This window comes from Tamandua tetradactyla, chromosome 8 (assembly GCF_023851605.1).
Source record: "Tamandua tetradactyla isolate mTamTet1 chromosome 8, mTamTet1.pri, whole genome shotgun sequence".
NCBI classification, from domain to species: domain Eukaryota; kingdom Metazoa; phylum Chordata; class Mammalia; order Pilosa; family Myrmecophagidae; genus Tamandua; species Tamandua tetradactyla.
Genome location: NC_135334.1, coordinates 124,396,833 through 124,422,887, shown reverse-complemented (window position 1 = coordinate 124,422,887; position 26,055 = coordinate 124,396,833). Strand labels below are relative to the sequence as shown.

The 26,055-nt window shown below is 42.7% G+C and overlaps 1 protein-coding gene and 1 pseudogene across 9 annotated transcripts in view; both read left to right on the top strand.

Moving 5' to 3' along the window:
• AGBL2 (AGBL carboxypeptidase 2) overlaps nt 1-15,271 on the top strand; it is a 72,677-nt gene extending 57,406 nt beyond the window's left edge. For 6 of the 9 annotated variants that reach the window (XM_077114651.1, XM_077114649.1, XM_077114644.1 and 3 more), the window contains 7 exons: nt 2,173-2,273; nt 6,776-6,906; nt 9,873-9,939; nt 10,933-11,055; nt 11,564-11,671; nt 12,696-12,776; nt 14,539-15,271. In XM_077114651.1, coding sequence (XP_076970766.1) covers nt 2,173-2,273; nt 6,776-6,906; nt 9,873-9,939; nt 10,933-11,055; nt 11,564-11,671; nt 12,696-12,776; nt 14,539-14,712 — 785 coding nt within the window. In that variant the 3' untranslated portion in view covers nt 14,713-15,271. The remainder of the gene's footprint in view (nt 1-2,172; nt 2,274-6,775; nt 6,907-9,872; nt 9,940-10,932; nt 11,056-11,563; nt 11,672-12,695; nt 12,777-14,538) is intronic. The other 3 variants (XM_077114650.1, XM_077114648.1, XM_077114645.1) reach the window with 3 other exon arrangements.
• Nucleotides 14,764-23,224, top strand: LOC143645290 (protein SET-like; annotated as a pseudogene).
• Nucleotides 23,225-26,055: the final 2,831 nt, after the last annotated feature.

The following is a 26,055-nucleotide window of genomic DNA, read 5'->3' as shown; positions in this document are numbered from 1 at the left end:
TCAGTGACAGCAGTTCCTACAGTAATATCTGACCTACAGAGAAGTGCAACCACAGAGCTCTTGAGGGATGATGGTGCTAGTCTCACAAATTTATTTCTCACTGTTCTGGTAAAAGGTGCATCCTCTGGACATTCCTGGGGTGTAAGAGCAGGCTTTGCATGATAAATCCATTCTAACATTCCAATTTCTCTAAACCTCTGGATCCCCTCATCTACATTATACCAGGGGAGTTCCAGCATTCCAACCTCATGTAATGTCAGCCACCTTTTGATCCATGTTTCAGCCAACCATCCAAACAAACTGTTAATACCTTTTCTGACCCCTCGAGCTATAACATTGAATGCAGAATCTCTGCTTAGTGGGCCCATATCAATAAATTTCGCTGATCCAGCCTTATATTCCTCCCACCATTATCCCAAACCCTTAAAATCCATTGCCACACATATTCCCCTGATTTCTGTCTATATAAATTGGAAAACTCACACAGTTCTTTTGGAGTATAACATGCCTCCTCATGTGTGATACTTTGTACCTCACCTTTAGGGGTCTGTTGGGACTTTAGTCTAGTTATAGGTCTGGAGAAAATGACGGGTGGTGTGGGTGGTTCATGAAAAGAATTAGAAATATCTTCCTAGCCATTTGCTTCAGGGCATTCATTTGCAGTTTCATATGGTGAAACAGGATTAATCACTCTAGGGCTAATCCCTTCAGAAGGAGGTTGGGTGGCCAACTCCTCAAGGCAGACTGGAGGTGGGGCGGTTATGTCCTCAGGGCAAACTATTACAGAGTTATCTAGAGAAGACTCAGCATGACCTAGGGTTTCAACCTCACCACTGACATCATTATCAATCCATATGTCACCATCCTATTTTTCAGGGTCCCACTCCTTTCCAATCAATGCCCCCACTTTAATGGCAGACACCATGCAACATTGAGATTTCAGTTTACATTGTAAAGTTGCTACTCTAACAATAAGATTCTGAGTCTGATTTTCAGAGATCTCAAGTCTGTGGCTACAGGAAATAAGATTTTCCTTCAGGATACTCATAGAAACGTCTACATCTGCCAGACATCACTTAAACTTCTCGTTTGAAGCCTTAAGCCCATCCCTTTCACTCCTTAATGTATCCAGTGTATCTAACAACAATCAGCCAACATCTCTATACCTCTTATTTCCACAAAACTCTGTAAAGGTGTCAAAAACATTATCCCCCAGAGCCTGGCTTCATACAAGTGAAGCATTAGGAGAATTGAATGGTGATATTTTGACTACCTCTTTTGTCAACTCACTCCATGGATTGGGAGTGTCATTCTGATTATGGGAATCAGAGTCCTTAGTGCCTTTGAGTCTAGTCAGAGTAGAAAACCATTCATAAAAACCCATTTTAAGATTCTGTTTCTTAAGAACCACTCCTGGTACCAAGTTGTATTAGTTAGGGTTCTCTAGAGAATCCGAATCGACAGTAAACACTCGCAATTATAAAATTTATAAAAGTGTCTCATGTAACTGCGGGAATGCAGAGTCCAAAATCCACAGGGCAGGCTGTGAATCCGACGATTCTGATGGAAGGTCTGGACGAACTCCACAGGAGAGGCTTACCAGCCGAAGCAGGAAAAAAGCCTGCCTCTTCTGAATCCTCCTTAAAAGGCTTCCAATGATTAGATAGAGCATCACTCATTGCAGAAGACATTCCCCTTGACTGATTACAAATGGAATCAGCTGTGGATGCAGCTGACGTGATCATGATTTAATTCTATGAAATGTCCTCATCGCAACAGACAGGCCAGCACTTGCCCAACCAGACAAACAGGTACCACCACTTGACCAAGTTGACACATGAACCTGACCATGACATAGGCTAAATTTGAATACCCAAAATATGAATGTGAAATTTATTAGGCTTTGCAGTATAGGTACTATTTAATGAGACTGCATATAAAGCACTTGGCATTGTGCCTACCACAAAATAACACCACAATAATTAAAGCCATTATGATTTTAAACTTTATCTTTGTCAAAGGTTCTTCTCACCAAACTAAAACTAAAAGGCAAGTTGCTCCATCTAGAAGCATAGTTTTAAAATCAGAGATGGTATTTTAAAAGAAATTCATAAATTGGATTTGCATTAGGTCATTAGGATTTAATAAGAAATATTTGTGGATTCTTTCCAGGCAATAAAAGAGATACTCACTTTACCACTGAGGATCTGAAATCCCTAGGTTATCATGTCTGTGACACACTTCTGGATTTCTGCGATCCTGACCAAACCAAGGTAAAAAATGGAGTTTTAAGAAATATGGTGATACTGCTGTGATCAGTTTCAGATGGGTCCAAAATCTGCCCAGTGGTATTACAGGTGAACTGTATTTTCTTCTTAATATTTTTCTGAAGTTTTTATTACTAAAGAAAATATTAAAGCCCCCAGCCTGCACACTCTCAGCAAATAGTAAGACCTCATAATTTAGCAGGAGGCTAGAGCCCATTGTGCAAACTGTTCTAGTTGGCTAGCTGCTGGAATGCAATATACCAGCAACGGAATGGCTTTTAAAGAGGGGAATTTAATCAGATGCTAGTTTACGGTTCTAAGGCCAAGAAAATGTCCCAATTAAAACAAGTCTATAGAAATGTCCAGTCTAAGGCATCCAGGGAAGGATACCTTGGTTCAAGAAGGTCGACAAAGTTCAGGGTTTCTCTCTCATCTGGAAGGGCACATGGCAAACATGACGTCATCTGCTAGCTCCCTCTCCTGGCTTCCTGTTTCATGAAGCTTCCCGGGAGGCATTTTCCTTCTTTATCTCCAAAGGTCACTGGCTAGCAGACTGTACGTCTCCAGCTATATTGTTCTCCTCTGCTCTCTCTGAATTTCTTATTCTCCAAAATGTCTCCTCTTTTATAGGAGTCCAGTAAACTGATCAAAACCCACCCAAATGATTGTACATGTAGATTGGAATGATTTCTAATTGTTTTGTTAATTCTTTTTTTAATTAATTAAAAAAAAAAAAAAAACCCACCCAAATGGGTGGAGACACACCTCCACCTAATTCAGTTTAACAACTAGTCTTGATTAAATCACATCTCCGGGGAGATGATTTAATTACAGTTTCAAGCATACAATACTGAATAGGGACTAGACGAAATGGCAACCTTTACGAAAGGCTTGTTTTAGGATTGAAACATGGCTTTTCTAAGGTACATACATCATTTCAAACCAGCACACAAGCTTTGCTTCACACCTTCATTCATTTCTAGGATTACCCATGGCAGCCCCAGTTCCTGCTTCCCTGTCTCTGATTTCAGAAAATCAGGTGTCCTTTCTCTTCTCTGAAACCAAATTTGCCCTTTGTGCACTTGACAACCCTACATTAGCACCCTGATATCTGGCCTCACTAATTATGTTCCTCTCTTCTGTGTCCTCAGTTTTCTGGACATCCTACTCCTACCCCTCAACTGCAGATGTTCTCAGGCTACCCCTGTATTAAGAAACAAGCAAAGGTTTCCTTTGGCCTTGTTTTTTTCCAGCAAGTCATTTCTATATCCCTTCATCACTCAACTTCTTAAAAGGAAGTCTGCAGAGTTAGAGTTCCGCCACTCTGAAAGTCAGCATTACCCTATACAGCAGCTGTTAAAGATGCTGAAGAATAGATTGGACTCCAATTAGATATGTGAATGAAGGTGATCTGGTTAAGACTAAGGTCAATCAAAATACAAGGTAAAGGGTGATATTAACTGTATTTTAAAACTTCAACTTCTTTGTGAGACCAAAGGAAGAGACGCTTATTTTGTACAAAATTTATATTTTCGTAGCAAACTAGCTAATTTAACTTCTTTGGCTAATTTATTCAAACAACGTAATTATGTGGAATCCTGAATAGGGAATGAGATCTGGCTATTTTGTACAGGTTAATGTACTACCCTGATACATCACAGAGTAATTTGGGCAGAAAATTTTAAAAAGTTTGCAAAGTTCCCTTGAGAGACTAGGGGAAAATGTAGAAATATTAAGTTTCTCCACCTGGAGAATTCCCAATATTCTCACAAGCACTGGGTACCAAATTAATAGGCCAAATGCACTATCTAGGTGCTTGCCCTTATGAGACTCATCCTGCAAAGAGAAGCTAAGCCCACATATAATTATGCCTAAGAGTCACCCCAAGAGAACCTCTTTTGTTACTCAGATGTGTCCCCTCTCTCTAAGCCAACTCAGCAAATATATTCAATACCTAACCCCTATGTGAGACATGACTCCCAGAGATGAGCCTGGCCCTGGCTTCGTGGGATTGAGAAAGCTTCCTTGACCAAAAGGGGGAAATGAAATGAAACAAAATTAAATTTTAGTGGCTAAAAGATTTCAAATAGAATTAAGAGGTCATCCTGGAAGTTATTCTTAATGCATTATATAAATACTCCTTTTTAGTTTCTAGTATATGAGAATAGTTAGAAGGAATACCTGAAACTGTTGAACTGAAATCCAGTAGCCTTTATTCATGATGAATCATCATGAATGGTCACATTTATGCTGTGTCCATGTGATTGTGAAAACCTTTTGACTGACACTCCCTTTATCCAGTATATCAGTAGTTGAGTAAGAAAATAAAGACAAAAAAATAAATATGGGAGGATTAAGGGATTTGGGATGTTTTTGGTATTATTTTTATTTTTAATTTTACTTTATTTATTTTGGGGATAATGAAAATGTTCTAAAATTGATTGTGGTTATGAATTTACCACTATTTGATGATACTGTGAGCCATCAATTTTATACTTTTGGTGATTATATGGTATGTGAATATATGTCAGTAAAATTGCATTTTAAAAAGGGAGTTTGTACTCATGGTTTCCAACTCATCTCTCGCGTCCCGTCAGAAATGTTGGCCATGGAAGGACTCGACATGCACCGCCCTGGATGCAGTAGCTAATAAAAGATATTGAAAGGAGAATTTGACCACATTATGGCCTATAAATCATACTTGCCGTAGCAAAAAGCTGAACAACCATGTTCTGGTTTGTTAATGCTACCAGAATTCAAATACCAGAAATGTAATGGCTTTTAAAAGAGGAATTTATGAAGTTGCAAGTAAACTTAGTCCAAACTAAGGCATCCAGGGAAAGATACTGTTTTCATTTGCTAATGCTGGTAGAAAGCAATATACCAGAAATGGAATGGCTTTTAAAAAGGGAATTTCATAAGTTACAAGTTTACAGTTCTAGTGCCGAGAAAGTGTCCAAACTAAGGCACCAACAAGGCATTACCATTACTCAAGAAAGGCCAACGCCATCCAGAACACCTCTGTCAGCTGGGAAGATATGTGACTGGCATGTACTCGTCCCTTGCTCCTGGGCCCCATTGCTTTCAGCCCCTTTTTCCTGTGGGGTTCCTCACTTGGCATCTGTGGACCTTCACTTAGCTTCTCCAGGACACATTTCTGGTTTCTGGCTTGCTTAACATCTCATGGGAGGTAACGCGGCGACATCTGCTGGGCCCTGCATCTCTAAACATCTGGGTCTCATGCTGGCTCTGTCAGCTCTGAAGCAACTGTCCTCCAAGGGTCTGCATCTGCTCTTCCAAACATCTGTGTCTGTGTCTCCAAAATGTCGCCCCTTTTAAAGGTCTTAGTAAGCTGATCAAGACCCACCTGGAATGGGTGGAGTCACATCTCCACCTAATCAAAATTGGGCACTTCACATCCCTCTGGAGTTAATCTCATCAAAAGTTCTACCCAACAATATTGGATTAGGATTAAAAGAAATGGCTGCCCCCACAAGACTGGGTCAGGATTAAAACGTGGCTTTTCTAGGGTACACAGTACTTTCAAATCAGCACAGATACTTTGACTCAAGAAAGAGCCAGTGACGTTCAGAGTTTCTCTCTCAGTTAGGAAGACACATGGTGATATCTGCTAGCTTTCTCTCCCGACTTCTTCAAATGGCTTCCGCGGGGTATTTTCTTTCTGCATCTCCAAAGGTCTCTGGCTGTGTGGGCTCTGAAGCTTTTTCCAAAATGGTTCCTTCTTAAAGGACTCTGGTAAGTAACTCCACCTTGAATGGGTAGAGACACATCTCCATGAAAACCACCTAATCAAAAGGTCCCACCCACAATTGCGTGGGTCACATCTCCACGGAAACAACTTAATCAAAAAAGATCCCACCCAGCAATATTGAATGAGGATTAAAGAGCATGGCTTTTCTGCTGTACACAACCATTTGAAAACAGCACAAACCACATTCTAACTTTTCCTTCCTTGCTACTCAAAAATAATAATAGAATAAATCAGATCATTCCATTTTTTAAAAGAAGTTTATCATAGGCTTTATCCAGGAAAAAAGTAGCTAAAGCAACACTTGTTGATGTTCTGCCCTTAAAAAAATGACTCACGTAATGTATCTATTAGCATGTCCTTAGTTGCAGGGGCTATAGACTATTCATTTTTGTGTTCCCAGCAATAAGTAAAGTGTCTTTTAGAATATACTTAGTAAATATTTGATGAATAAATAAATTGATTATCAAAAATCCTTTTTTTCTAAATTGGGTAGATTGAAATTCTAGTGGTCAATGAGAGGGAGGGATAAGGAGTATGGGATGTATAAATTTTTCTTTTTTCTTTTTATTTCTTTTTCTGGAGTGATGCAAATGACCTAAAAATGATCATGGTGATGAATTCACAACTATGTGATGTTATTGTGACCCATTGATTGTATACCATGTATGGACTGTATGTGTGTGAAGATCTGCCAATAAAAATATTGTTTTAAAAATCCTTTTTTTCACTCCCTCAGTTCACACAGTGTTTAGCAGAGCTTAAAGAACTATTACAACAGGAAATCCACAAAAAGTTCAATGAACTTGCACGAGCTACGGATATAGAAGGAAGTTGGAGTGACATCTCTTTGTCTGATATTGAATCCAGGTAACAAACTTCATTGCAAAGAAAAACAAGAGAAGTTCTTTTATTTATGTGTTCATTTGTTGTTGTTTACTTTGCTCTATGTTTTTGTTTGGGTTTTGGTTTTGGTCATTTGGTTGGTTTTAGATTTTTCAAAAAAAGTTGAATAAATCAAACTTCTGAGTTTGTGGCACATTTATGTGCACTTCATTTGTCAGCAGCTGTGTACTGAGGGCCTGTTCTCTGCCATGCTGTATTCTAGGCACTGGAAGGTGGTGGGAGTGGCACAGGCAGTTTGTATCATGTCTGGTATGCCACTGTAAAGGTTTTGGCAATTACTCCAAGGGAAATGGAAAGCCATTGGAATGCTTTGAATAGAGAACTGCCATGCTCTGACTTAGATTTTAGTCTTGATGGGCACACATTGTGTCTTCTGTGTGTAAAATAGATTGTAAAGGGGAAAGGTCTAAGCAGAGAGACTAACTAGAAGGCTAATGCAGTAATGTAAATGAAAGGTGATCATAGCTTAGATCAGAGTGGGGTGGTGGTATTGGTGGTTTGAATTGGTTAGATTCCAGATACACTTTTAAAGTTACAACTATTAGGATTTGCTTATGTGTTGGGTATGGACATGAGAGAAAGAGGATATCTCCACAGTTGGCTGGATGCAGTAACCTTTAAGTGAGATGGGGAAGCTCAAGGAAGGGGAGGAGCTTTGGTGTGTGTGTGTGTGTGTGTGTGTGTGTGAAATCGGGAGTCTGGTGTTGGGCATGCTAAGTTTGTGTCTATTAGACATCCAAATGGAGAAATTGAATAGACATAGGATATTTGCGTCTGGAGTTCATCATTGGGAGATTTAAAGTTCCAAGCCTAGATGAAATCCCAAGGGAATAAGTATAGATAAAGTCAAAGAGAGATCCAAGTCTGAACCCTAAGCACCACACCATTAAGAGGTCAGGGAGATGGATAGGCACCAGCAAAGGAGAGTAAGAAGGAAGAAGAAAAAAAACGAGTGATTCTTTTTTTGGGGGTGGGGGGGAGGGGGTGGGCAAGGGCAGGCGCTGGGAATCAAACTTGGGTCTCCGGCATGGCAGGGGAGAATTCTGCCACTGAGCCACGATGGCCTGCCCGAGAGTGATTCTTTTAAAATGTAAATCAAATAGTGTCATTCCTCTGTTTAGAACACCTCAGTGGCTCCCCAATTCACTCAAATAAAAAGCCAAAGACTCAACTGCGGCCTACAAGACTATGGGACCTAGCCACTTGACACCTCTCTCACCTCTACCTCACCTTCCCACACTCTGCTCCAGCCACCCTGCCCTCCTCCCTCTTCCCCAGACTGGCCAGTCCCTGTCCTGCCATAGCACTTGGGCGTTAGCAGTTTCACCGGCTTAGAATGCTCTTCACCCAGATGGCCGTCCAGCTGACTCCTTTAGCCCACCCTCCCTACTCTCAGCTGTGCTCCTCACCCTCCTGCCATTCCTCACCCTCCTTACCCTGCCCTGCTTTCTCCTTTTTCCATAGCACTTACCCCTTCTCTTCTTCGGAACCATTTATGACTTGGCTGTCTGTGGTTTACTGTAGTTGCACACACCCCACACACCGATGTAGGTTCCACAAGGGTGGAGGCCTTTATTTGCTCAGCTCTGCATCTTAGGCACCTGGAAGAGTATTACTACAGAGGGAGGGCTCACTAAAGAGTTGTTGAATTCATGGATTATGCCCTGGGACTCAAGGAGAGAGAGTATCATGAGAAGGAAGGAGGGAGCAGTGTGTCAGATGCTGAGGGTAAGTCAAGGAAGATGGTCACAGGGAGTCTCCACTGAACTGAGTGGCCTGAGCGACCAGTCAGAGGAGCATTTTCGTTGGTGCGGAGGCAAAGGCCTGATCGCAGGGGATTTGAGAGCGCTTGGGAAGAAAGCTCCCCCTGGGTTGTGAGGATGACTGTTAAATTTTCAGGAAGCTTTGTGAGCCAGTTAGACACAGCCACTCTTTAAAATTAAGTTATGTATACTTATTTAAATAAATTGTATTTAAAACACAAATACTCAAAATCATCACTTCCTAATTATTTTCCAGGGGCCACGAAGGAGGTCTTCTCCTCAGACCCGAAAAGCCTTGTGAGAATGTGGGATTAGCAGTTAGATCTGCAGGGAGAGGCCGTAGGGCCGCATTGCACACCGAGGGGCAGGAGGGGTCGTGGGCAGAGCGAAAGGGCTCGGCCTTTGGTGCTGTCTTTTCCCGGAGATCTGAGTTTTGTGGTTAAGACGAACTCTTACAAATGGAGCCCCTGTCGCAGTTCTAGCCAACCAAACCCCAACGAGGGGCAAAGTAGAGCAGGCCTCTGGAGCGAGGCCAGGCGAGGCAGGGAAGGGGAACCGCCTGGTTCCGCATTCACTCTCACCCTTGCAGAAAGGAGGACGGGACAGTTTGTGGGGGAGGGCTTGACACTGGCCCAGGTGTGCGGCCAACACATTTGAAAGGAGACTAAGTATAATACTCTCGGACTCTGACCTTCAGATTCTTTGGTATTAAATTCATTTATTTATACATTCAACAGATATTTGCAGAGTACCTAGTAGGTTCCTGGCTCTCTTAATGGGTGTTAGCCAGACAAGAATGAGTGAGACAAGCGCCCTGCTCGCGAACAAGTCTCAGCCCCATCCCCTCTAGGGCACATTGAGAATCTGTCGGGGACAGCTTTGCCCATCTGGCCACATGGATTGTGAATCTCTTGGTGCCGGGAGCTCTGCCTCATTCATCTTTGTTCCCTGGGCCTCACTCACTGCTTGGCGTGGAATGGGAGTTCAGGAGGGATGAACAAATGAATGAGTGAATATGTTTGTGGAGAATACTTAAGTAATTAAATATAAACAATGCAGGTAAATACGAGCTAGATATCCGAATCCTATAAGGCTAGTCTGGTAAATGTTATATGTATAAGCATATTAGTAACGTCATTTCCCTTTTTTCTTTCCTTTTGGAAACAGCACCAGTGGGTCTGACAGCTCCCTCTCAGATGGTCTCCCTGTTCATCTGCTGAGCATAGCAGATGAGGTGAGAGTATAGCGACTCGTCCGCCCAGGCATGTAGCAGCCTGAAAAACATCCCAAAACTCCTGGGTAATTTGGTAAGGTTTTCCAGCCACCCTAAGGTCTGCAGAGAGCAAGCAAGATTATAACTTCCTCTCCAGTCAGAACATATAGTAACAGTGTACTAACTGGCCCCCCTGCCCTGGAATTTTTCATTTCATCCTTTACAATTTGCTTTTAAAAATCTAGGAAAAACAAAGGCAGATTCCATATTTATTCCATAGTTTTAACTAACAGTGAAAACCATGTTAAGAGGTAGAGGTTATTAAAATGACCTGTACATTTTTAAAAATGATTCTTTTTTCATTTAATCATAGACTTTTTTCACTTCTGTATATTAACTAATTTTTTTGCCCTATTTGTTCACTGACTTTTTCTTGCATGGGTTCCAAATTGTTGTTGTAGTTACTCTACACATGATTTCCTAGTTGTATTAAGAAATATCTCCTTCATACGGTGAGATTAGGACTGTTTCAGGAGGAGCCTTGATTGTAGACCGGACCCTGCAATTTCTTTTACTGGATTTGCAGCAACATTAGATGAACTTCAGCACACAGTGGTACCTGGAAAATTAATCATGCTTCATAAGCTGCTAGAGCCGCCTTGTGGTCACTGCTGCCCCGTGACGCTGTTAGCTACACATCTAATAATGAGTCTTCTCGGCACCTGGTGGCTTTGCCATACATAATCTGGTTTCCTACTCTAAGTCACATAAGAATCTGTGATTCCTAGCAGTGTTGTCTACAGTAGTGGGCTTTGGGGGTGTTATATGGGGAGCAGGCTCTGAGGAGAGGTTACTGAACTGTTTATCCTCCATGTCAACTGCAGTTCAGCGTGTAAAAGCGCCCGGACTGGGTTAGCTGCGGTGCCTTGGGCGTCGAGTGGGAAGAGCACCCCCTGCAGGCGGTCAGGGCCGTGGGCTCCTCAGTGACTGTGTTCTCTGTGCTTTCTGGGGCAGCTGGATCAGAAGAGGACGTATAAGAAGAAGAAAAAGAAGCCACGCCAGACTAGGAAACAGCGGAATGAGCAGTATCAGAAGAATAATTTGATGCAGGAGTTAAAGTTTACAGAAGATGCACCTGTAAGAAAACCCTGCTGCCTACTTCCACTTCCTGGTTACCAGAATACTCCATAGAGGGGGTGTGAAAAAGGGTTAAGGTTTACTGACCCCACAAAGGGGTGGGAAATGGGTGGGGAACGAGCAGGGTTTCTATTTTGACTTCCGACCCCTTCCTTAGGTCTTCTGGAAATCTCTGAGCAGGTTTTGGCCCTGGCCCACTTATCTTCTACTACACTCTGGCATAGCATGTGTGGGTTTTCAGAAGAAAGAGATGGTGCTGGGAAACTGGTAGCTGTTGCTCGTCAGATTGGTTGCGGGGCTGAGGAACCAAGCCTGGTCCAGGCTAAGGACACCTGGACAGCTCCTTCCCGATCGTTCTCCCCACTGCCACACCCGAACTCACCCTCTACTTTTTAAAGATAAAAATGCTGTCAGAGGTGGGAGTTAGATTAATTGGGTCAAGTATTATGAATAGATCAAGTGCAATGGATCAGTTGAGAAATACTCTGTTTGCATTCAATCCTTCTAGGAAACGGGGGGATTTGCTTCTACTCTGCCAAAGCAGCCTACCTTTTTAAAAAAATCAGAGAATCCCAGTTCTTCAACAATGAAAAATGAAAACCCAAGATTGAATGAGGTAACAGTTTTTACTTGACTCTTTGGCACACAGTTTCTCTCATTTCTCCAGTAATACATCTCTCCAGCAGGCTGAAGAGTGCCTTAGCTGTCAGTGTCACTCTTACCCGGCAGTGCCACGGAGAGCAGGCACTGCAGGAATCTGACACCAGAAATTATTAGTGATTTTAATTTTAAGCCAAGAATAGAAGAACAGGCTGCCTCATCCATCCATCCATCCATCCATCCATCCATCCATCCATCCATCCAACACATTTTATTGTATACCTACTACATGCCAGACCTTCTACAGGATATGGGACTAAAACACTGAACAAAAATACTCCCTACCTTGGGGACCTTAGAGTCCGGAAGTCACATCACAGAGTAGAATACAATGGAGACACAGAGGAGAAACACCCAGCCACCTTTGGATATTTTTTAGTGCCATGGAGTCTCATGGCTATAAAATCCTTGATTCTTTTATATATAAAAATATGTCTGGTACAGTAGTAGCTAATTCCTAGTGCACAGGGTACAGGAAACGTCCCCCTGGGGCTGGGTGCTGCGCCGGGCTGAGCAGCGGTAGACCGAGGCCCACTCCTTCCCATGGAGGGTCAGCGGGTCCCGCAGCACCAAGGATGCTGGTGTGCAGTGTGAGCGTGGCGAGAGCACGAGCTTGCAAGTCTGCCGTAAGTCCAAATTCCCGCATCACTATTTAATATTCCTTGAGTTCCTTAGCCACCCTGGAATTCCATTTCTGAAAAATAGGGGTACTGATAGCTACATCATAAGACTGTTGTGAGGATTACATGAGAAACTGTGTGAAAAAGTGCCTGGTATATAGTAGCCATTAAATAAGTGTTAGCTCCCTCCCCTTCTTTTTTTTGTTTTTTTTATTTGTGTACTACCTCTCTTTTCGCGCCAGAGTATTGTAATGAATCAACATGCGTGAACAAAAATCACACAAATAATGTCTGTTCAATATCATCATACGTTAAAGTGGAAAATTTAGTGAGAATATGCTCATTTTCTCTTATACCCAGTCAAGTGGAAGAGAGAAAGGCATCTCCTCGGACCCAACAACGACCACCCTGAATCTGAGTGAGACTAAAGACAGAGTGCAGGTATTTCACCTACTGCAGGTATTTCACCTGATGCAGGTATTTCACCTACTACAGGTATTTCACCTGATGCAGGTATTTCACCTGATGCAGGTATTTCACCTGATGCAGGTATTTCACCTGATGCAGGTATTTCACCTACTACAGGTATTTCACCTAATGCAGGTATTTCACCTAATGCAGGTATTTCACCTGATGCAGGTATTTCACCTACTACAGGTATTTCATCTAATGCAGGTATTTCACCTAATGCAGGTATTTCACCTGATACAGGTATTTCACCTGATGCAGGTATTTCACCTGATGCAGGTATTTCACCTAATGCATGTACATATATGTCAGCAATTAATTTTATTTGGTTTTCCCATACGGAGTGTGCTTGGGAGGGCTAGGGGCCCCACGGCCCTGCTTCTGCCTGAGCTCAAGGTGTTTGTGTCTTGAACCAGAAGTGTCTGACCACTCTGCGACACAGCCTACAAGGGGCCAAAGGATGCCCACCCAGAGCTAAAATTTGCCATTGAGAATTTAATTTTGACAGACATTTGCTAGGCTGCTACTGTTTTATACCTTCATGGCAATATTTCAGGTGAATCAGTGGTTAATGCCGTGTTCTCAGCCGTGGTAGGTTGTCACCTTCATTGTTAGGTGTGCCTTCATCCAGTGTCGCCAGCAATTGTTCAGTACCAGCATTTGTGAATTATTTGCTTTTTAAAAATAATAAGTTAAAATGAATTTATGTTTATCCCTCACTGAGCCTACCTTGCTCATTTGCACTTGCACATCCTTTCCAAATGGGAGGAACACGAGTGGAGAGGTAACTGGTGAGCTGTCATCTCAGCAGCCCTGAGCACACCTGGGGAGGGTGCTCCCCTTGGGCTCGCCGCCACAGACGGCTGCCAGCACTGCGGGTGGCCCGGTGCAGAGTGGCCACGCTCCCCAGGTGAAGCCCTGCTGTCTCCCCAGGCCCTCTGGCTGCTGCTCTCATTTGTCCATTGATGTCGTCTGGAGAACCTCCATGCAGGGCCCTTGGAGGCCGTGAAGCCACGGTCCCTCCCTTGGAGGCCGTGAAGCCACAGTCCCCGCCTTGAGCTGGCAGCCTCCATGAGGAGTGCCAGGACGTGATGTGAGATCACCAGGGTATGGCAGGAGCTGGAGAGCAATGCTGAGAAAGGTTTAAATGGAATCAAATCCGAGGATTTCTGTCCTGAAAGACTGATAAATGACCCTGTCCTCTCCCCGTGGCAGGGATTCGATGAGTGGAGAAAACCACATCCCACAAGCTGAAACACGCGTTAGGCTGTTCTTGTAATGATGGGTTCGCATAAGTACAATGTGGTGGTTACTATCCACACTTTTACCTCTACTTCATTTTCTTAACATTTCTAGTCTAGTTTTTCCCTAGCACAGATGTGGGCATTGAACTCCCATGGCGTCTCAGCTAGGCAGAGTGGAAAAAATGAGGCACCCTCCTGCCCGGATAGATCAGTTTCTTCTCTTCCTTTATGTAATATTTCTAGACAGCTCGTAAAATGCAGTCCCTCGGATTCTGGAGGCAATTAAAATGCTGCCATGAGCCTTTCTTTGGCTGTGTTAGGGCTCAGGGCAAAGCTTCTTCCTTCATTTCTGCTCGGCACTGGATGGTGTGAGGCTGGGATAGCCATACAAATGTCTCTCCAGTTCACTGGGAAACCTGCCCTGGCTCTAACAGTGACTTTAGAAATTGTTACAGAGAGTGAATTTGGACTTTTGTATCTTGTTTGCACAGAGCAAGAAGCCAGGTTTTGCAGTAGGATGCTCTCCGAAGAGAAGCACAGACGCCAACCAGGAGCCAGCTCCAGGTGTGAAGCCGCACTGGCCCAGGAGCAGGTACCTGCCAGCCAGGAGAGGCCGCACTGCCGTGCCGGCGTACCTGTCCCTGCACGTGTGCACGTACCCGTAGCGGCCATGCCACACACGCTCCTTGGGGCGTTTGGGGGCAGACACATTCGTAATGAGGAAGCTGTATGAGTGGGAGCTGCACCCGCTCGCCGCTGTGCTGTGCGTCTATCACACACTCACCTTACACTGTGCACACTCTAGAGACGCACGCCTCAGGAATTGTTCTTTCATGAAATGAGGTGTTGTTACAATGTAGAGAAAAGCTTCCTTACCAGAAACTGAAGTGTCTGCTCGTGGAACTGCAGCACAGGTAATACCTTATTTTAACCAATAGCGGTTCTCCCTGCAATTATGTGCAAAACAATTTTAAAAGATCAAACTCTGTTTTAAACATGCCCTGGGTGTGCACCGTACAAAACGATTCTGTGTGAAAAGCTTTCTAGCAGTGAATGATCAGTCAAGACTGCCGTGTATCAGGTTTGCTCAAGTGAGATGTTCCCACGTAGAGAAAATAATTCCTACAGAATTTGCTGTTGCATGTATTATGTTCAACACAGTTATGTGAATTTTTTAACCTGTTGATTAAAATTCTTTCTCTCTAATCGGCTGTTTGTTGTGAGTGATCATCCGCCTCGTCTTCCAGGAACAGATGCCTCATCCTGGCCTTGTCAGTGACCCTCTCACTGGGCCCTGCCAGCTGCCCCTGGCACATGCTGTCACCCCCAGCGGCCTCTTAGCGAAGGGCCGCTCCCACGCATGCCAGCCCCATATTTTGACTTTAACTTTTCCCTATCACTTGGGATTGAAAGTTTTCCAGCATTTTTATATATAACCAAATGCTCCATGCAGGAATGTGCACTGAAGGCAATGATCTACCAGGTTTGCATACTGCTTTGGGCCCTTTCACTGCCGCCCCTACCCGGAGGAGTAGTGATCAGAGCCACGGGGCAGCACAAAATGTGTTACAATCCTGCTGTGTGGCTCTTTCTTTAATTAACAGACTGGACTTTTAGAGCAGTTTTGGAGTTATGGAGTAGTTGAGCAGACAGCGCCCTACACCCCATGAGTCACGTCGAAGGGGAATGACTGCCCGCGTGCGCGCTCCACACGGAGTGTGCGAGGCCCTTCACCCAGAAAACACCCGCCCAAACCCCACCATGTGTCCCTAAAAGGATGTCCTTCGAGGTTTGCTGAAGGCGCATCTTATTTGAAAGTTGGGTAGAAATACTTATTTTTGCTCTAGGTAGTTTTGGAGAAAGGTTATAAAAGTTAGGGCACCACAGTAGGATGATATTTTTGGAATAAAAAGTCAGAATGCATCTTCAGATTCATGAAAGCTATCTGCTTGTTGAGAGCAAGATGCTTCCTGAGAAATGTGATTTGGATGCCGAGATATTGAAGGGGCAAAAAAGAGGGAGCCTGTGAAATCCAGGCACAGCTTCTCATCCATTAACTGCTAAAGAGCCACAACAGCTCAGTTTCAGGCCCAATTCTGGAAATGCCTTCCAGGAGAGGAGTTGTGTCTGTTTTCTCAAAAAAGAGAGGCTTGTGGGCAGTGTGACAGTGGCTCGGTCACAGTTCTCACCTGCCATGCTGGAGACCAGGGTTTGATTCTGGGTGCCTGCCCATGCCAAAAAAAGAAAAATTCAGTAAAAGAGACTTGTTTTCCTCTGATTTCCCGCAGGCCGTGCCCCACAGGGGATCACCCCACAGCAGCCAGAAGCCCTGCATGCCTATCTTCTCCCAGAGAGCTTTTCACGGGAGCCTGAGACAGCTCTGACTCTGTGGCTAGAATTTTTTTTTAATTTTTTAATGCAGCTGTAAGTTTATAAGAAGGTCAGGCAGAAAGTACAGAGTTCCCATGTACATCTCTCACACACATAGCATTCCCGATTAGCATTTCTTATCAACGCAACCTGTGTTGGCATTGGTGAAACTGTCATTTTGTAATTGTACTTTTCCTGAAGGAACACTGAATGTGGAAACTACGTAGACATAGGCCTCTTTGAAAACAAAAATTCTGGGTGTTTTTTCCCATTTGTCATTTTGAAGTAGGCACCTGCCCACTCTGAAACTACCACTGACTGCTGACATTAGTTGTCACAAAATTTGATCACAGCTTTTGGCAAAAATGACACTCAAAAGGATCTGCTTTGCAGAAATGAAGTGTTAGTGTCTGGTTTTCCAAGCTGACCTCAGACTGTGTCTGATTTAATTATCTGGAGCAGTAGAGATGTTCGCAGAGCACAGAGGTGTAACATCTCTGTACAGGGCGTGCTGTTGAAGCTACAAGCCTGCACCGTCTCTTAAACTACAAACACCTGCTGTGTGGCTTGACTCGGTTTAGTTGAACTAAATCCCACCAATGACATTTCTGGACATTTTTTTTAATGAAAGAAGGAATATCTCATGGGCTAGGAAGAAGGCGCCCCTCTGGTAATGCCTGCTGAGATCCAACATCTGTATTGACTTTTCCTCATCCTGATGCTGCCAGATGAGCTAAAAAAAAAAAAAAAAAGGTCAACATTTATTTTCCCCTTTAAGAGAGTTCTGCTTTGGCTCTGTATGGCTGAACCATGTGATGTAGGCGAAGCGCGTTGCCTTGTGAAACTGAGTTCCAAAAGGCATTGTCTTAATGAGGATATTTGCAGACAAAGCCAGCTCGGTTGACAAGTGCACACCACAGGTCCAGATTTCCATTGCTTAATGTGGTCGAAAGGAAGGATGAGCCCATTAAGAATTTAAAAAGATTGCTACCCCCGAATTCTAACTCCCTGCTGCTGCTCCTACCAAGGATATGGGCTGTTCCCACAGAGTCAAATCAAAAGCAGTGCCCTCCGAGTGATGCAAATGCTCTGAGAAATGATCATGGCAATGAATACACGATTCCGTGATGATATTGTGAGCCGTTGACTGCACACCAAGTATGAAATGTTCATATGTTGAGAATATTTGTGTTTGTGTGTTGTTAGGTTTAAAACTAATAACAAAAAATGTAGTGGGAAGCCTGTTCCTAGGTGGGGAGATCTTTGTGTGATGAAGGTTTCATGTTTATCCACGGAATTGCACAGAGTAATCTCTGATACATCTCTTCACTTCTGCTAGAGAGATCTGTACACATTTGTGTGAATGTCACTCAGAGACGTTCTGTTGTGTTTTTTTTCTGTTTTTAAATAACTCGAGTAAATCAGACAACTTGCAGAGTACCCTGACACATTAAAAAAATTACTAAAAATATCACCTTAGAGGGCGGGCCACGGTGGCTCAGCAGGCAAGAACACTTGCCTGCCATGCCAGAGGACCCGGGTTTGATTCCCGGTGCCTGCCCATGTATTTAAAAAAAAAAAAAAAAAGTCCCCTTAGAAGCCTGAAAGGGGGCTGTACCCCTCTGTTCCAGAGGGGAGCCCAGAGACTGGGGAGAATCTGCAGCCACACATGTACAGCGCAGTATTCAACTGTATGTGGAGCTTTCTGTGATCGCCTGTGTTAGCAGTGGAACGGGGGCGGCTAGAAAATGTGATTCCTCCTTTGTGTGGCTGTTGGGGAAGGTAGAGAAGAATCTGGTATTTCTCTGAATGCTGTTTTGACCCAAGGCTGGACCTTGAAAACGCCAAAACATTAACAGTAGTGCTTCTATTCACTGAAGAGTTATGTGACATGAAGATGAAATGGTTTTTTATGAGTTGTTTTATTGTATTTTTGTGTTGACATAAATAAACATGGTAATTTAATGGGAAAAAACCCAGTGCCCTCAGTAGTGACAGGCTAGGAACTCTGGGTAATGCGTTGACATGTTAGACCCCGTTCCCGCCCCGTGCTTAACGTCACTGCCCGCGGGAGACCCACTTTAGGCTCAAAGACCCAATCAGAGTAAGAGTAGGAGAGCAGGGAAGCATTCCATGCAACAGCAGTCAAGGGAGCCAGAGTATGTTACGGGACTGAGAAAGCCTTCTGGACCAAAAAGGGGAAGAGAGAAATGAGACGAAATAGTCTCAGGGGCTGAGAGATTTCAGAGTCGAGAGGCTATGAGAGGTTATCCTTTAGGTTATTTTTATGCATTATGTAGATATCCCTTTTTAAATTTTTTCTTCATATATATTATATATTCACATACTATGTACTGATCCAAAGTGTACAATCAGTGGTTCACAATATCATCATATAGCTGTGCATTTACACACAATAGACTTTTTTTCTTCCTTGTGAAAAATAACATATATATAAAAAAGCAATACATTTCAAAGCACATCGCAACAATTAGTTGTAGAACAGATTTCAGAGTTTGGCAAGGGTTATAATTCCACAATTTTAGGTTTTTACTTCTAGCTGCTCTAAAGTAACTGGAGACCAAAAGAAATATCAGTATAATAATTAAGCAGTTATACTTGTTTGTTAAGCCCTACCTCCTCTGTATAACTCCACCATCAACTTTGATCTTTCTCCCACTCTCTAGGGATGTCTGGGCTATGCCCATTCTAACTCTTTACGTTGGAAGGGACTGTTGATAATATGGGATGGGAGATAGAACTAGAAGATGCTCTAGAGACGCTGGGCCCTCTGCATTTCAAGGACCTAATGTGTAAGACTAAGACACAATCAGTGCAGTTCTGCTCCCATCCCTTTACGTCTGTCATCACATTCTTTTTCCTCCGGGGACATTGTTTTCTATAATTCTTGACCTTTATCCTCATTAACAGGCTATTATATGCTTGGGGCTTCATCCCCATTTAGGAGGGGCTGGATCCTGGGATACCACAGCCCACATCTTTTCGCTTTCCTGACTTTTGATGCAGAAAGTTTGTAATTTTAATCAAGTTCATTTTATCTATTTTTTCCTTTTGTTGCTTGTGCTTTTAGTTTAAAATCTAAACACCCATTGCCTATTACTAGATCCTGAAGATATTTCCTCATGTTTTCTTATGTTTTATAGTATTAGCTTTTATATTTAGATTGTTGATCCATTTTGAATTAATTTTTATATGGTGAGAAGTAGGGCTCCACACTCGTTCTTTTACATGTGGATTTCCAGATGTATGAGCACTACTGGTTGAAGAGACTATTCTTTCCCCATTGTATGGGTTTGATACCCTTATTAGAAATCAACCGCTGTAATCAACAGGTCAAGCCCTTGATCTCAAAGCTTGCTCTTAGGAAGCCTATTTATGCTGTGGAGAAGCTTAGCCTACCTACAGACATGCCTAAGAGTTACTTATGGAGGACCTCTTTTGTTGCACAGATGTGGCCTCACTTTCAGTAAACCCAACTCTGCAAGAGAAATCATTGCCTTCCCCCCTACATGAGACATGACATCCAGGGGTGAAAGTCTCCCTGGTGATGTGGGAGATGACTCCCAGGGATGAGCCTGGCCCTGGCACCATGGGATCAATAATCGCATATAAAGTATCAGTGGCTGAGTGAGTTCAATTAGAGTCGAGATGCTACTCTGGAGGTAGCTCTTACACAAGCTTCAGTTAGACATTGCTACCAATCATAACTTGCCAAACCCCAACCAAAACCATTCCTGCCAATCCTAAAGAACAACTAGGGCATTATTTAAGATTCTACAAAGGTTCCATGCACTAGGGTAACTTTCCAGAAACCTACAACCTCCAATGGATCCCTGAACCAGATAAGTCCTAAAATGTAGAGAAGCTTTGAAAAAACAGCAAAAATAGGCAGAAATATCCTTCTCAAAGCCCCAGAAAACAGTTAAAAGAATAGTAACAGGACAAATGCTGAATCAAGAAAAAAGCTACTTAAAATCAGTAGAAGGGTGCATGGGTGGTTCAGCGGTAGAACGCTCACCTGCTATGTTGGAGACCCAGCTTTGCCTCTCAGCCCACTCACCCAAAGAGCTAAAGGGAAACTTGGACAAGGAACTCAAGGAAATCATAAAAATAATAATGAAAACAAACAATATCAGTAGAGAGATTGAAATAATCAAAGAAAAAGAGCTGAAGATCACAGTACCAGAAATTAAAAATTCCCTGGAGGGGTTCAACATTAGATTGGAGCTGGTAGAAGAAAGAATCAACGTACTTGAAGATAAGACTATTGAAAGCATTCTGTCTGAGAAGCAGAAAGAAGAAAGTATGAAAAAAAAGTGACCAAAGCTTGAGGAACCCAGGGTACATGATCAAGCATACCAATATATGCATTTTGGGAGTCCTAGAAGAAGAAAGAGAAAGGATCAGAAAGAATATTCAAAGAAATAACGGCTGAAACCTTCCCAAAGTTAATGAATTGAACAAAAGACATGACTCTTTCCCAGCACATCCACAAATTTCAACAAACTCCAAAGAGGATAAACCCAAATAGATGCATGCCACCATATATTATATTCAAACTGTCAAATGCAAAAGAGTAAATGATAATTCTGAAAAGGCCAAAGCCTTTGCAAAGAGAGAAGCAACATGTCACGTACAAGGGATCCCCAATAAGAATAAGTGCCTATTTCTCATCAGAAACCATGGAAGCAAGAAGCAATGAGATGGTGGGCCCGGTGGCTCAGCAGGCAGAGTTCTCTCCTGCTATGCCCTAGACCCAGGTTCGATTCCCAGTGCCTGCCCATGTTAAAAGAAAAAATAAAAAGAAGCAATGGGATGACATATTTAAAGTGCTGAAAGAAAAAAGACTGTCAAATAAGAAATCTGTATCTGGCAAAACTGTCTTTCAAAAAATAAGGGCAAGTCCATTTTATGAGCTTCTTCCAGGCAAACCCTTCTATGCTGGTTTGAAAGGATTTGTGCACCCTGGAAAAGCCCTGGCTTAATCCTGATCCAATCTTGTGGAGGCAACCATTTCTTTTAAACCTTGTTCAGCACTGCATATTGGAAGCTTGATTAGATTACCTCCATGGAGATGTGGCTCCGCCCATTCCAGGTCTTGATTAGTTTAGTAGAATCATTTAAAAGAGGAAACATTTTGAGAGTCCAAAAGAGAGAGCATGAGAACCAGAGTCCACCAGCCAGCGACCTTTGGAGATGAAGACGGAGAACACCCCTGGGGGAGCTTCATGAAGCAAGAAGCCCGGAGAGAAAGCCAGCAGACGTCCCCATGTTCACCACGTGCCTTTCCAGTTGAGAGAGAAACCCTGAACTTCATCAGCCTTTCCTGAGTGTTGGTGCCTTAATTTGGACATTTTAATAGACTGGCTTTAATTGGCACATTCTCTTTAATTGGCACAGCCTTAGAACTGTAAACTAGCAACTTATTAAATCCCCCTTTTTAAAAGTCATTCCGTTTCTGGTATAGTGTGTTCTGGCAGCTGGAAGACTAGAACACCTTCTCTTTGGCTCTGGTTACCAGCCTCCACATGCCAGTCTTCACTCCTGTCTCAAATGAAGAAAGGGAAGCTGCTTCCTGCCCCAGGCCAGAGGAAACATCGGCTGCTCTGGACTTACTGAAAGGAGAAAAACAACAGCAGGAGACCGTTGAACATATTGATGAAGTACAAAATGAAGTAGACAGACTCAATGAACACGCCAGTGAGGAGATGTTGAAAGTCGAACAGAAATGCAATAAACTCCACCAATCGTTCTTTCGGATGAGTCAGAATTGATCACCAAAATCCCCAATTCTGGGGTGACATTTGCCAACCATCCACCAGTGTCTGCTAGCTTGGGGAGGAGGATGAAGAAGCGCTGCATTATACAACAGTTGAAGTACCGGAATTTGAAGATGCTAAATCAGGTTGCAGGCTGCACAGTGGTCCAGTGGCCGGAGGCTCAACTTCCATGCAGGAGACCCGGGTTTGTTTCCCAGACCATGTGCCCCACCAAAAAAAATAGTAAATCAGATTATAGAATAGATTTTTTCAAACTTTTTTTATTGTATAATATAACATATATATAAAGAAAAGGAAGAAAAAAGCAATAGTTTTCAAAGCACTCTTCGACAAGTAGTTACAGGACAGATCCCAGAGTTTGTCATGGGCTACCATACCATCCTCCCAGAGTTTTCCTTCTAGCTGCTCCAGAATATAGGAGGCTAGAGGGCTTAAATATTTTCTTATCATCACAATCAATTTTTTTCCTTTTTTTGTGAAAAATGACATTTATTTAAAAAAGCAATAAATTTCAAAGCACAGTACCACGATTAGTTATAGAACAGATTTCAGAGTTTGGTATGGGTTACAACTTCACAACTTTCAGTTTTTACTCCTAGCTGCTCTAAGATACTGGAGACTAAAAGAAATATCAATTTAATGTTGAGCAATTATATTAACTTGTGAAACCTTCCCTTCTCTGTATAACTGCACCATCACTTTTGATCTTTATCCCACTCTTTAGGGGTATTTGGGCTATGCCAGAATAGGTTTTTATGAAAATTCTTATTCGAAAACAAAGTTATCTCCAAAGAATTTCATCTGAATGAGAGTGGTGATTCATCCTCAAAGTTGGCTGAAATCAAATGGAAATCTGGAAATGATTTGATGAAATGCTCAAGTCAAACACAGAATGAAGGCGACAGGAAGAGGCCGCGTGGAGAACCTGAGAGCCCCTTACTGGGCTAGTGACCTTCTGATGCAGGCGCAGGTCATTAGGAAGGTCCTCACAGGTGACATCTGCCAAATCCACTCGAGTACTACTGGGGTCCTGGTGTGGGTGCTGAAGGAGGGGACGGAGGAGAAGATGATTGCGCTGGTTTGAAAGGATGTACGTCCCCTAGAAAAAGCCATGCTCTAGTCTAAATCCCATTTCATAAAGGCAGAGTAATCCCTATTCACTACTATATGTTTGAAACTGTAATCAGATCATCTCCTTGGAGATAATGATTTAATCAAGGGTGGTTGTTAAACTGGATTAGGTGACGACATGTCTCCACCCATCTGGATGGGTCTTGATTAGTTTCTGAAGTCCTATAAAAGAGGAAACATTTTGGAGAATGGGAGATTCAGGAAGAGCAGAGCAGAACGACATGGCCACAAGAAGCAGAGTCCACCAGCCAGGGACCTTTGGAGATGAAGAAGGAAAATGTCTCCCAGGGAGCTTCATGAAACAGGAAGCCAGGAAAGAAAGCTAGCAGATGATGTCATGTTCACCATGTGCCCTTCCAGCTGAGTGAGAAGCCCTGACTGTGTTCGCCATGTGCCCGTCCAGATGAGAGAGGAACCCTGAACTTCATCGGTCTTCTTGAACCAAGGTATCTTTCCATGGATGGATGACTTTGATTGGACATTTCTATAGACTTGTCTTAACTGGGACATTTTCTTGGCTTTAGAACTATAAACTAGTAACTTATTAAATTCCCCTTTTTAAAAGCCATTTTGTCTCTGGTATGCTGCATTCCGGCAGCCGGCAGACCAGAACAGTGATGGTGATGAAGAACAAGAGTTGGAGGACATTGATGAGGAAGGGGACAAGCACGAAGGTGGTGAGGAGGGAGAGGAGGGACACGGAGAAGGTGACTGACGGGTCCAACCTCCCTCTTTAGTTTTCTCCAGCCCCTGGTGTCTACTGCAGGGTTTTCCTTTCCTTTGTGCTCAGTCATCCTGTTTTTGAGGTTTCTTTTCTCTCCCATACTCCGTGGTTCTCAACTTGTTTGGGGGAAATACCTTGTGCAGATTCCAGTGGGAGAAGAATCTCTACCCGTTTCTGTTCCAAACCCAATTTTATCCCTTCCTGTCTCAGCAAAATCTAAATGGAATCAACACCACCCTGCTCTGGGGAAAAGAAAAACCTTCTGCTCCCTGTGGTCTGCTGGAAGCCGGAGGGTGCAAGGTCCTGTGAAGGAGTGCAGATTGCAGCTTTTTCCTCCTTTCTCTGTATATTATATCGGGCTCAGAGACTATGCTGTCTCTATGTGAATATGAACAGTTAACGTTTACCAAAATGTATCTGTCTACACTCTTTTGTTAAAAAAGAAAAAAAATGTTTTAAAAAATGGGGGTATAGCCTGAAACCTAGAGGGTCCAGCCTCTCCAGAACATCAGCCAGTTCTCTCTTCCTACCCTATATTATCGACAGCCCCTTCCAACATGGAAAAGTTAGAATGGGCATAGTCCAAATACCCGTAAAGAGTGGGATAGAAAGATCAAAGGTGAGGTGGAGTTAAACAGAAAAGGGAGGGTTTAACAAGCGAGTATGATTGCTGAATCATTAAATTGGTATTTCCTTTAGTCTCAGGTATCTTAGAGCAACTAGAGGTAAAAACCTAAATTGTGGAATTGTAAGCCATACCAAACTCTGAGGTCTGCTCTACCACTAATTGTTGTGCTGTACTTTGAAATTTGTTTTTTTGTATATATGTTATTTTTCTCAAAAAAGAAAAAGAAGTCGATTGTGATGATAAAAACTTCTAGCCTCCTATGTTCTGGAGCACCTAGAAGGAAAACCATGAGAGGATGGTATGGTAGCCCATGACAAACTCTGGGCTCTGTCCTGTAACTACTTGCTGAAGAGTGCTTTGAGAACTACTGCATTTTTCTTTCATTGCTTTGTATATGTGTTATACTATACAATAAAAAAGATTTGTTTTTTTTTAACGGGATTATAGAAAGTCAGCGAAGGGTGGGTTTGAGGTGTTTGGGTAAGTTAAGTGGATGTTTTGACAACATGGATTCTCCTTTGTCATGTTTAATTGTGATGTTTAACAGACATCCTTTCAGATTAAGGTGACACTTTTAAAAAATATTCTCTCCTAATGATGATTGAGTCCTGCCACTTGATGGGATAATTAGCAGAACCTATAGAATCTCATTTGGAATTAACATTCTCTATTGTAATTTTGTTCCTGTTATTTTTAAATTTCCTTTTTGTTTCACTGGAAAGGAAAGATGATGCTCAGTTTTAAATGTTAAAAGTATCTAAGTTGCTTTGTTCCAATAAAACTAAATGTGTAAGCAAATAAAAACAAATGAGGTGTGTGGACACTGGTGGTGATTAAATGGACCAATATAACAATGTTTTGCATGAGGGAAAACTAAGGAGTGTTAGTATGGCAAGGTATTGAAAAGGGGAATGGCTTATGGGGAAAAAACACAATAAGCTAAGGTCTCTAGTTAACAGTGGCATCGCAGTGTGCTTCCACTGAATGTAATAAAGGCAACATGCCAAACTAAATGTGAATAAGCAGGGCCATGGGGGCGGGCTGTGGGATTCTTTGAAGAAAAAAAGGAAGTGTCCTCATATAGATTTTTGTGGTGATTATACCGGGAACTAGTAATTTTTTTTTACTTAGGTTGGATTGTATGATGTGTGAATAAAACTGTTTAAAATATTTTATAAGTGGGGGAGAGATTAAGATAGTCCCAGATAAAAGCTGAGGGCCCTACAGGAGATGTTGAGGAGCATCCTGCCAGCTAAAAGGAAAAGGTGGCACAATAGATGGAAGCCACGTGAAGAAAGGTCTCTGCTGAGGTCCATGACGTGGATAAACATAAACACCACTACTACTGTACTTT